Source organism: Chiroxiphia lanceolata, chromosome Z (genome assembly GCF_009829145.1).
Source record: "Chiroxiphia lanceolata isolate bChiLan1 chromosome Z, bChiLan1.pri, whole genome shotgun sequence".
NCBI classification, from domain to species: domain Eukaryota; kingdom Metazoa; phylum Chordata; class Aves; order Passeriformes; family Pipridae; genus Chiroxiphia; species Chiroxiphia lanceolata.
The window spans coordinates 34,136,488-34,149,027 of NC_045671.1; the positions used below are offsets into that span (position 1 = coordinate 34,136,488).

Consider the following 12,540-nt stretch of genomic DNA (forward strand, 5'->3'; position numbering starts at 1 on the left):
GCCACAGAGTACACAGTTAGAAAGAAAAAACCCAACCTTTTGACTTCTCTATTCTGTGCATAGTTAAGGAATAATACCTTCTTACTTGTCAGGATTATAGGATTACATCAAAGTAAAACAAACAGAAACAACCCTCCCCCAAACCAAAGCAACCCCCCCCCCCCACCAAATACTTAAATGAAAAATTCTCCAGAGGTACACAGCATAATTCTAGGACTTAAAATGCCAAGTTCTGGGTTTTCAACAGGTTTGCTACGCTTACTCCTAGAAGAAACGTTACTACCATTAACTTTGGTAAGCTTTCAAAATGACATGTGTGTAAATTTTTAAATGCATCACTGCATCCAATCATGAAATCTGGTGTTAGTCACTGCTGTTTGGGATTCCCTCTGCTGCTTAGAAAATTAAAGAACTGGAACAGTTTTTATATTTATCTTAAAATGATCGCACATAATGAAAAACCCAAAATGCTTTTATAAAGCAATGTCTCTTGAGTATGTTCTTTTGCCTTTACTGCTCTAATTTCAAGATTCCTCTTTTCATTATAGAACTGGTAATAGATAAAGACAGATGCCCTGTTTGTCATATCTCAAGACGCCTCTCAAAACCATTTAATGAAGATAGAGAAATGCCAGAACAATAAGTCCAGTATAAATCAAGAGCAAGTTGACAGCTGTGATAGTCTTTAGAACAAAATATTTTATTCATCAATAAAACTATAGTTCACAGTAGCATTTACTAAATAAATTATAGAATTTCTCTTTTACAAGAAATAAACCAAAATCAAAAATATTTCAAAGGCAACATATTCACACAACATAAGGCCTTGTTATAAATAACATTTTTTTCTCCTTTTTACGAACAGCAAAAGTATATTTAGAGGCTCATTTTCATATAGTATGTTCAGAGGTTTACCCTAACTCTTGTGATATCAGTTCCAATTTCCACTGATGTGGACTTAAGAGATTAGAACTGAGGGGTCAAAACAAATGAAATTAATTTTATTTATAATTGTGCTTATTCTTAAATAGGTAAAGCAGATAATAGATTTTGCTTGTGCATAGTTACAGAATGCATGCAAATGAAACCACTAGAGACCTGATAAGAAAATATTACTTCCAAGTTCAAAAAAGGTGATTGGCAATATAGCAGAAAGCAGCCTGAATACACAGTTCTTCACAGTTCAGCAAGCAACAGCAGATGACAGCAGAATGTGGAATGTATCATGTCATTTTTGCCAAGTCCATCAATCCTTTCTGTGGTTCAAAGATCCTGACACTTCTTACAATAAGTTCAGTTGATTATTACTCTTTGTCTATTAGGCTCAGCAAATTTCTCCTTCTTAAATGAGGAGTGCAGAAAGTGCTCTTCATTAACCATGGTCACTTCTCTTAGTTTTAGTCTTTGCATATTCTTTTTACTGGAAATACAGAAATGATAAATAAAGTCAAGAGTTGTGTTTATTTGTTTTCTTACAGAATTAAAAACAGGTGACATCTTTCTTCCCCTAAAGAGGCTGCAGAACAATTTGGCAGTGATTCTTTTCTTACCTTGACCCCTAATCAGAAGCATTGAAGCCTCTTTTCTCACACAACAGATAACCCCTATGGATTTGCAGACCTTGGAGTATACTTATATTACCCGAACTAGAACTACTTGCTGCTGCAAAATGCTGAACACTCTGGACACGAGAGAAGACAGTACAAACTGAGAGCACTCAGCAACTCACAAGAGCTTTTTTTTAATCTTGAATTGACTGTGACCTTTATTACTTAAAAGTGTAAGTGGAAAAATGTCAGTCTTCATAGTCATGAATAAAAGTCCTGTTAGCTTCTGCATGATACCCTTCCCCAGTTGAAAAATCATACCTGCCCAAAAACTTTCAGGCACAACTAATGTTCTAGTCGATGTTGTAGCAATCATTCCGTTTCACAAAAAAAATTACTTAATAATGTTAATGGGTTAGAGTTTTCTACAGTACCTGTTATAGAACCAGTGGTTCTGTAATACAAATTGTTAATCACTTCTAAGCATCTCTGTAGAGTCAGAGATGTGTTGAAGAGAAACTGACAGCTGAACAAAACATTTCAGTAAATTGAAAGCATCTCAGTTAATATATCCAATATGGAGCAAGACAAAATCAAAACAAAGAAGTCTGTAGTGACCTTACTCTAAAACCTTGTTAAAAAACCTAAGAAAGGTGTAAGTTCCATTTATTCAATAGACTTTGAAGGTCACCTTTACATTTTACTTGTCAATACAAGCACTAAACTAACTTTTAAATAGTTTGACAAGAGTCTAGTCTTAATTATGAGCTAAAAATATCTAAAGGTATTTCTAAAGCTTATCTTAGAGAAAGGTAACTACTAGATTTAAATCAATATTTTAATTATCTAGCTCTTGAATTTTAGGAAATGAAATTTCAATATTATTCTATGGCAACATTTAAACTTCCTACTGTATTATGCACCAGTGTTAGGGTGTTCACAATCATTGAGGCTAGTGAGCACAGTGCTAATTTCTCAGGGGCTGTTCTCTCTCTCTTTGTAACGTGGTTTGGCAATTAAAGTCTGTCCACCGCTGTATTAGCACCTGAAAGTGCTAAGGGAGTAAAGTACTTATAGGATGCAAACAATTTAATGTGCAAAGGGAAAATGCTGGACAAGTGAATAAAATTTTTTTAAAAAATTATGTTCTAAAATCAATATGATGCAAGGTTAAAAAGGATGGTTTTTTGAGTTTTTTTTCTTCAAGAATCAGTTTGGCAAAAAAACTTGAAAAATGCTAGTACTGATAAACAAAATAATGTTGTATGAAGCCAAGACAAATTAATCAAAATTTGCACTAGCACCATCTAGTTTCTGTCTAAAAGTTCAGATCTGAATGACAGCAGGTCCATTTCTGACAGATGGTCACTCAGCACAACTTCTGACCCTCTAGACTTATTACACTTTTCACTAAGGAGACTAGCAGTGTTGCTGATGTTGGCTTTATGCTATTCCACTAATTATTAGTGGAATAATGGCTAGCTTATACTTGTTCTTGCTCCCTTTCCTTCCAAAGCATTTCAGAGTGACCAACGATGGAAAAAATTCCAATAAAATTTGCATGACAGAGTTGGAGAAAAGAGATCTAACAGGAACTTGTAGCAACTGCTAACTGTGAGTCAATCGCAGGAATGCTGTTGATGGTACTGATGCCATTTTAATGAGATGGGATTTTTGGATGTTCATGTTTATGAACAGGTACAGTCCAGTACTGTACATATTACTCTGGAAAACACTCCATCTATTTCAAGGGGCAGGACATGATCCTCTAAGCAACTTTGTATCCACTGCACAACTTTTGGGGTTACCTTGATTACCGATAAAAGAAACATTTTTTATTTTTTTATTACAACTGATTTTGGCCATAGCACTTTGGTCTAAAATGATAAATAATGCACAAATGACACTACAGGATGCATTCCTATAATCACTGTCTCAGATGTCTCACATTGAGTATATAATGGATTTACAGTGTTTGAGCCTACTTGAGTCTTTTTGTATTGGAGCATTTTTGTGCTCCAGTTCTCTTTCCATGGATATGTTTTTGAGCTGATTGATTACCTCATAAGGTGCTTTAAAAGCTCCAGGCATGAGAACATGTAGTTCAGTGACAATATGTGCTGGCATTTTAGCACTTGGCTTACTCAGGCAACATATTGCTTGTAATCTGAATTGGTACCTTTTTAATCTAACCAAGCACATAATTCCCATGTCTCATTTTCATGCAAGAGTGACTGAAATGTTCCTTTTTACATAATGTTGCTTCTACAAGAACACCTCTGCCAAACTACATTCAAGTGTCCTTTTTTTTTTTTTCACATCACACCAGGCTTCAGTTGTATGAGAGACGTAGGCCTCTTTTCTTTTTAGGATCATGCATGGATGAATACAGGGATAAATAACAGGATAGATAACAGAGGAAAGGAGCAGTTAACTTCACTGCATAAAACAAGTAGGTTTGCCCCCTTCAGCCTTAAACAAGATTCTGTTTTGAGGAGTGTGCTTGATTGGTTCCATTATGGGCATGTAACATTCTAAAGATTACTATGCTCTCCGGGATAAGAATGTCTGTAAGCAAGGACGCCTTAATTCCTTTCCCATAGTCCCAGAATTCAGGTTCAGTCCACTGTGATTTGCCATCAGTATCTTCAGAGTAAATGGTAAGGCAGAGAAATTGAAGCCTCCATAAAGAACAACATAGCAAAATTTGAGGTATGCTGCACAGTGTGATGTACAACTTTTAGCTTGTTTTCACATGTATCCTGTCTGGGAACTGCTCTAATTTCAGCTGCACTTATTATTCCACAACAGCACCCTGAAGAAAACTAAACCATGACTAGAATTTAACTGAAAATATGGGAGTGAGTACAGAAGAAAAGGAGTACTGAAGAGTAAGAAGAGTCAGACAATTTTGACAGTTTCTAAACAGGTATTTTATAGATCAATATTTATAAACCTGATTACCTTGCATCTACAGCAGCTTTAAAATACAAATTAATCTCCAGCAATGTTTTAATACTTCCAAATTCTGTAATAAAACTGGCATTTGCACACAACCCACTATATAAGTAATTTTAAATGTAATAGTATGACCTGCACAATTCATCTGACACAAATCATAGATACACTAACCAGACTCTAAATACACTGGGCTTGCTCATCACTAGTTATTTCTTTACTTTATTTTACTGAATCCCTTATCGATCCCTATCTTCAGTGGCAGTGACTTCTCAATTATATACAAATTTTGTGAGCCTTTCCTGGCAATCTCTATTTCCATGTGAAAATTTCTATACTACCCAAGAATCTTGCATTGTATTTAAATATACAGAAGTATTCTTTAAATTGAACCATTTAAAAATCGTTCACTAATGATATCCTACAGGCAGGACATATTTATTTATTAAATCCTATATTTACCACCTGATGATTAAGACAAACAGCATCACAGTTGAACAAACTTTAAAGTTTGTTGTTGTGCTATTTGCATGCATGTCCTTTTTCTGCTGGAAATGTAAAGGAAATCAAGCGTATTTGAAGTAAATCAATTAAAGAAATGCCTAAGCCTTACTACTCTGATTTTACTGATATTGTAGTTTGACAAAATAATATGTTCAGCTACCTTTATAAATAATTTCATGGGAAGGCTAAGAAAACACAGTAGGATAGTTTGTAATTGCACATGTTGCTTTTTCAGGGACAGAAAACTCAACCAGCGGATTTGAGACTTCACTGCAGAACAGAAGGAACAGGGTGATTTTAAGTTATTCCTTACTTTTTAAGTGAAATTATGATTTTTAAGGCACTCCATAGTAAGAGTGGACTAAAGTCGTCAGAACTGGTTGCTCTTGCTGATCACAGATCACTCTTAAAAACCTTTTGCAGGATTTGACTTGTATTTTTTCCTAATCAAATTCCTTAGAATACTATGACTGTTGTGTTCAATAGCATTTGATGACATTTAATGCTTTCCTGCTTATATGTCATCTGACAGTGCCTGAACCGACACCAACAAATAGAGCTTCAGGGGAATTTAAACAAGAGACTAAGTTTATTTCCAGAAGAAGAAGGAAACACTGCTTTAATCTGTTGTTTTATGGATTTCTATATCAAAGTGCTAAATAGAAGAGTGTTACCTTCTCTGCTTCTGACTTATATACAGGAAACCTGTTTATCTCAGATGGCACCTTCTGTTTCAAAGTATCTGATCTATCATTGTATTACATACTCATAAAAGCAAGAAGCCTTTAATGTTTTAAAGGTGTGCAGAGAAACATTTAAAATTTCCAAGTATTTTATATATCTGCTTCTATCTTTCTGTGCTATTTAATTGATAATTAAAATTATTTGTATTGATTACTCAGTATTTGTTTCCCACTCTATGGTACTAGAATATTTGGAAATAATTTAGATTGTCTTATATCTGCTGCTCATTGCAGATGATGTTTAGTCATATTTTAGTCATAAAAGCAAGATTTCTGAAGCCATTATCTGGGTTAAAAAATTTATGAGAAAATAAAACAGTGGTATTTCAAAGTCAAATTTGGATTTGAGGATGTTCCTAACAGTGCTGCTTAGAGTGGCAGATGCACGAAATGCTGGTTTGCTGAACTTGGTCTTTTTTCAGAACTGAGGAATTCTGAGCCCAGACCAGCATTCAGTTGTCTCTTCACCTGTGTCCTTGACCAAAACCCGTTGCTGTTACCAAGTAAATTCCCAGTTTTGACATCAGCAGCACAGTGTGAGTCTGCAGTAATATCCCAAACCCAATACTCTGACTTGTAAGAGAAACTTTTGCTTTTACAGGCAAAAGTTCCACCCTACCTTACTTGACTGTCTGAATTTCCCCATAACACTGTTCAGAAAATGCCATTTTAAAGCTGGTTTTTATAGTAAATTAACAATATGTAATTTTATGACAATTTTTTTTTCTTTTCTTTTGCAGTCAGGGGACCAGAAATTCATAGCTCTTAATTTACTAGAGGATGAAAATTTGTCTGAGAAGTTTAGCATTTCAAAGCAGGAGGCAAAGACATCAAAGGTTTAGTGATGACTGAAATTAAGCAAGTTGTTTTTCATTATAATATACAGTGGGTAAGACTATAGCAGTTTGTCTTGTACTAGAAACACAGACAAGGCTTATTAATTACAGAGTTAAAGGAAAATCTGGGAATGCCATTAAAAGCTAAATTTTTCTCCTCATGCTTTTAAAAGGTCAAAATGTATCTTGTAACCTTTTCTACTGAGGTTTAGATCAGCTAATGCAGACATCATTGATTTGCTTTATTTTTGAGACATACATTAGCAATGACTGGGATAGTGTTCTCAAAAACATGCATCTTTTTCTTCTAGCATGCATTTAATCATCCTCCTACAAAAAAAATCTCCCTTCTGCTCAGCACTACTGAATCAAACTGATAACAAACACCACTTTATAACTGATAATACTTTAGTATCATCAGGTTTTCCCAAACAGAGGCTAATTGTTGTTTCCGGATCCACTGAAGGGTATTGCGGGGCATTAAGAAGAAACAGATTAGTAGAAAAAACAGTATATTATTCCTTTTTTTCCCACAAACACCTCAGGACAGATACAGGGTACATGTGATTAAATTACAGCTCACTTCCACAGCAATCTCAAAACAGTTAAATAGCATCCATACAGTGTGTGGGACAAGAGATAAAAGGCAGGGGTAAGTAACTGCTCAAGATGAGTTTGCCACTTAAGACATAAGATGTGCTTAGCCATGTTATCCAGTTTTCTTGAAGCTGTCAGCTGTTGCATACCTAGACAGTTCAAGTATGTGCCACTACCCTGATTATTGTTTTTTTTCTCAGGATGCAGAGAAAAGTGTTGCTAGGTCAGAAGAAGCATCTATGATTCTCTCTACTTAAGATCTATTTATACTTTCAGACTTTGCTAAGGTGAATAAACAGTGGGTATTTGTATAACATCCAGAGTTGGGTTTTAATTATTTTTCTGTTGATAATTTATCAGTGTAATACACATACACTTACTGCAGTCTCCCAAACATAATAGTAATGAATGTTTTACAAGCCAAAAACTAACTAAAGAGATCACCATCACACCCGAAACTCATACAGACAGCTTTAGAGAAGGTATTACCTCTGTCTGTCACTGGAATTTCAGAGCATTCCACCATCCACACTACAGACTTCAAACCCAAAAAGAACTACTTCACAGTGCTAAGCAGTGTTAGTGATAAACAAGATTGTTGTTTTATAAACTAAATTCAAAAGCTGTCAGCAACAAATGGTTTCACTGTTTAAATGGGGCCAAGAGAACTACAGAACAGCCCAGGCTGAAGGGACTGCAAGAGACCATCTAGTCCAACCTTTTGCAGAAAAGGGAGCCTGGATGAGATTATCGAGTAAGTAGGACCTAACTCTTTCAGTCTTTCCTCAAATGGCACGTTCTCCACATCTTTGATCTCTTTGTGGCACTCCTTTACACCCTCTTCAGTCTGTCCACATGTTTTTTTTAATTGTGCAGACCAGAGCTGGACACACTATTCCCTGTGCAGTCTGACAAGCACTGAGACTCTTTCTTAAAAACTCCTAGCACTCACATGTTGCTTTGCTCTTCACACATGCTTCCCATTAAAGCCCTCTCATCTGGGCTCCGAGTATACTGAAGCTGGCATGTCTAAAATCCAAGGCCTTTATCCTACTACTGGTCTTCACTATGCTTAGCAGGACCTTAAACTCCACAATGTTCTGATTGCTGCATCCAAGGTTATGATTTGAAGTTATTTTGTCAAGTATGTCTTCATTTTGTGAGTAGTAAACCCAGCAACACACTGTTCCTACTAAGCATGACCAGCACCTGTAGCAGGATGCAGCCCTCATGTATTCCAAGAACCTCATGGACAATTTGTGCATTGCTGTACTGTTCTCCCAACAAATCCCTGGGTAATCAAAGTCACCTGTGATGCCCAGGTTCTGTTGGCTCAATAGTTGCTTGAAGAGACAAAGTAAAGTTTTGTTGGCCTTGTCATCTGGTTGGAAGGCCAGTAACATACACTTAACATAATATTCTCTTAAGGCATTTTATAGACCTTCTGTGGTCTCCACAGCTTACCTTCCTACACTCAGATTTCTCTTTTTTTTTTTTTGAAGTGCAACTCCATCTCCTCTCCCCATCTTTGCAAAAGGGTTTGTAGACATCCATTGTGTTCTTCCAACCATGTGAGTCTTCCCACCAAGATCCTGTGATTCCTATCACATCATAACTCAGACTGGGCATGGAGCTGCAGTTCTTCCTCTTTGTTGCCCAGATTTCATGCACTGATATACATGTGCTTGAGGTGGTTGGACTCAGGGTTCTTGCCTTTGTAAAGTGTTGGGAAGTATTCCCCACTATTCCAGTACACCTAGATGCGCATCCTTGCTGTTGCTTATGAGTGTATAGGTGTTACTGTTACAGCTCTGGATCCTACCCTCAAGTTCTTTAGTTAAAAGCATAGTTCATTTAAGTCAGCCAATCTGCTAGCAAGGTTAAGTTGTGTGTGATTAGTCATTTGTTCATTTCAGGGTTTTTGAGTCCCTCTTAACAGACCATTTTGGTCAACATTAGACCAGCAATGAGCCCAATTAACACAAGTCTTACAGGCATAGGCTGATCTAATGGGCTACTTGAGTTCACAGTTAACTAAGTCAATTCTACATATAATTGACCACTGGTACTTGCTACTGTCTTGTTTCAATGGAGGCAGGACAGACAACAACTTTCCTGAGTGTGCTGGACTATTAAATTAGTAGTAAGTGGGTACTATAGATACTCAAGTGTTGCTGGCTAAAAAGAAGAAAAAAAAATCAGTGATACAGCCTATAGAGAAAAAAATGTGACAAACATGTTTCATCTCGACAAAAGATCAGATACAAGCATGTTTCATCTCAACAGAAGAAAATTTTCTTCTGGACAAATAATTAATCACTGGAAAAACATCTGCAGGGCTGTGGTAGAGTCCCCATTGCTGGAGGTTTTCAAGATGGAATGCAATGGGGTACTAGATAATCTTATCTAGGCTCCCTTTTCCAGGAAAGGTTGAACCAGATGTTCTCCTGAGGTCCCTTTAACCTTCAATCTAAGATATACTTGATCTCTTAAGACAAAGATTAGGTAACTAGAGATAAGAAAAATAAAGAATGCAATCAGTTCAACATGGCGTACTCAACACGAAGAGGAAAGATATTATTGGTTTTGGTTTAGATTTTCGTGTGGGTTTTTTTTTTTTCCCCTCAAATGGAAAACAAATAACAGGAAAGAAACTCCTACAATTAGAGAAAAACGGAAAGGCATTTTGGCATACTTCATTATTAACACAATGGTTAATAGGTACATAGATTCTTTGGGGATTTGCTTTGGTGGGGTACTTAAGCATATGTTTCATCTGAAAAATACTTCAATGAACTTCTGGATCTTGAAGTTAAGCAGGTATTTTAGTCACTTTCTGAGCCTGAGTTAAAGAAATTACAGGAGAAACTGTTTGACAACTTACTAAGTAGACATCCCAAACTGAAGCATTATCATTTTCCATTTCCAATGTGCTCTGTTCTGAAGTCAAATAGATGGCACTGTCTTCCAAAGTGAATGTTGAACTTGAAGGTAACCCTTTACTGCAAAGAGAAGGGAGACTAAATCAACCAGAAATCAAAGTTAGAGAGAGCTCAGTCATAGCTGTAAATTTAAAAGTAAGTTTCTGTCTTAAACATAAAAATCTTCAAATACTTGAAAAAAAGGAATGTAAATGAACAAATATAAATGTTTTGGCTATGGCTATGTAACTGGAAGCTCTGTTTGACTAACATAGACAAACCACAGTTTTTATTTTTGCATTAACTAAAATTTTATTAAAAAGTAATGCTGTTCCTGAACTCCTCTATTTATTTAAAGAATTTCAAATTATGTTACTTCCACATTACAAATGGTATAAATTTTGGCACCCTTTCTTAATTCAAAATAGGGAAGAAAGATTCGGCAATTAGCACAGTAACAGTGGACTTTTTCATGCAGACACAGGACACTTGCAGCCAAAAGTTCAGGAGGAAAAGTGGGAGAACAAGAGCGTAATGTAACTGGCACAGCTTTGCAAGGAAGTGGTGTTTACAGAGCAGGTGCATTGTATTACTTCATTCACAGATTGATTTTTGTTCTCTGCTATTCAGAAATAGCATAGAACCATCCACATAGAAATCCTGTTTTTTAAATATAGTTGGTTCACAAAGCTGAAACTCTCAAAGGTGTTTTAAAGGAGCCAGGTGCCCATCATCTTATATCCTTACTAGCTGCCAGAAACTAGGATCCAGGCTTGGAAAACTCAACTGTCAATTGTGCAGAGACATATTTTAAAAGTTTTTACCTATTTACACACAAGGTGAAAAACAAAATTCTGCATTGTAACTGGATGTGAAAACACAGTTACAACTATCAATCCAGATATGACTAATTTCACTCTCCTTTTGTATTACTTTAATTATGTTCCAGATGGGGTATGACTTCAGAAAGGGCAAAGCTAGTATGCGAAGTAGAAAACAGATTCAAATGCTCAACAAAATAATGGATCATTGATGCATCACCCTCATGACATACTGGCATTAAGAGCCCAGCATTACATTCACCATGTTACAATGTTCCTTTTATTATACAATGTATTAGGCATTTTTTTCTAAAGCAAGACTATTTCTTTTGTACTGAGGATGACCCAGGCCCCACTGACTTAGTAACACTATTCGCACACCTGCAACTTGAATTCTGTAGAGCAGCATTTCAGTCACATCACTTTTATGCCAATCCTTCATTTTACTGAAGGAGGAAGAGCAGACAGGAAGGGAAAAAAGGGCTATTCACAAAAGTTAGACTGTGTTTTGCCATCTCCCACAAAATAAACTCTGGTGTGAAACACTTAACATTTTCTTCTAATGCCTGCCTATATCATTAAGAAAATATCATCTTGTAAAAATAAGTGACATATATATTAGTCATTTGTCTAAAAATGTTTTTTGATGTTTCTTCAGAACTGCAGGTAGAAGCATTATGCTTTTTAGACCAGTATTCTTTGATCTGTTTTTGTGCTAGTTTCTTGTTCATTCCTTGTCACAGGATGGTTGCTCCAACAAAGCATAATGTTTAAGCAAATTAAAATAAATTGTTCATTTCATTAGTACCCCTGAACAATTTTAGATATTATGCATTAGTATGAAAACATGTTGTTAACTACTACAGCTGTAATTCTACTATAGGAAGAAAAAAAAATGGCCATACAGCACAAAAAGTTCTTCAGATACAACAAAATACAGGTTCTATCAGCACATCAATGAGATTTACAAATGACAGGCTTTTTTTCAAATAACTGAGTTAAAACTGACAGTCAACATGGAACTTTCTCCATAAAAGAGTAAAAATAAAAAAATCTTGTAATTATCTCTTGACGGCAATAAACATGCTGTTGGTAACTGAAAGGTCAGCAACAGCATCATCATAGCTGCACTTACTGCCAGTTTTAATGGAGCTTCTGGTAAGGCCAAGACAAATTGGTGAGGGTGGGGAGCACAGGAGAGAACAAACAAAACCCCCCTATACACACTGTATCAGAAAGAACGAACAGAGTTTTAGTACAGTTTTAACAGTGCACTGAGTTCTCATCCTTAATTCTTAGGTTAAAAAAGAAAGAAAAGCCAAGCAAAAATAAAAGGCATTTTTACAGGTACTTTCTTCCACTTTCTTCCACAATGAGCATGCTCAACTGTGCCTGGCTAAAGCATTCTGTTTTATCTTGGCTCTTAATTAAAAAAACAAGGGGAAAAAAAAAAGAAGGAAAAGTAATAGAAGTGATTCCATCATTAGAGAACTGGGAAAACTTTGTTTTTCTTTGAGCCACAATGACATGTTGCTTCAATCAAAGTCAAATTTTCTTCCCCACTGGGATTCCCCCAGTGTCTCAGCACATCGTAGTATATATAGTATGTACAT

General features: G+C 35.9%; 1 protein-coding gene across 4 annotated transcripts in view; it reads right to left on the reverse strand.

Annotated features, from left to right (window-relative positions):
* Window positions 1–679: 679 nt before the first annotated feature.
* The window catches only part of PIP5K1B (phosphatidylinositol-4-phosphate 5-kinase type 1 beta), a 110,917-nt gene continuing 99,056 nt past the window's right edge, over window positions 680–12,540 (reverse strand). For all 4 annotated transcript variants that reach the window (XM_032674599.1, XM_032674602.1, XM_032674598.1 and 1 more), the window contains 2 exons: window positions 10,070–10,187; window positions 680–1,420 (listed from right to left, as the gene is read on the reverse strand). In XM_032674599.1, coding sequence (XP_032530490.1) covers window positions 1,418–1,420; window positions 10,070–10,187 — 121 coding nt within the window. In that variant the 3' untranslated portion in view covers window positions 680–1,417. The remainder of the gene's footprint in view (window positions 1,421–10,069; window positions 10,188–12,540) is intronic.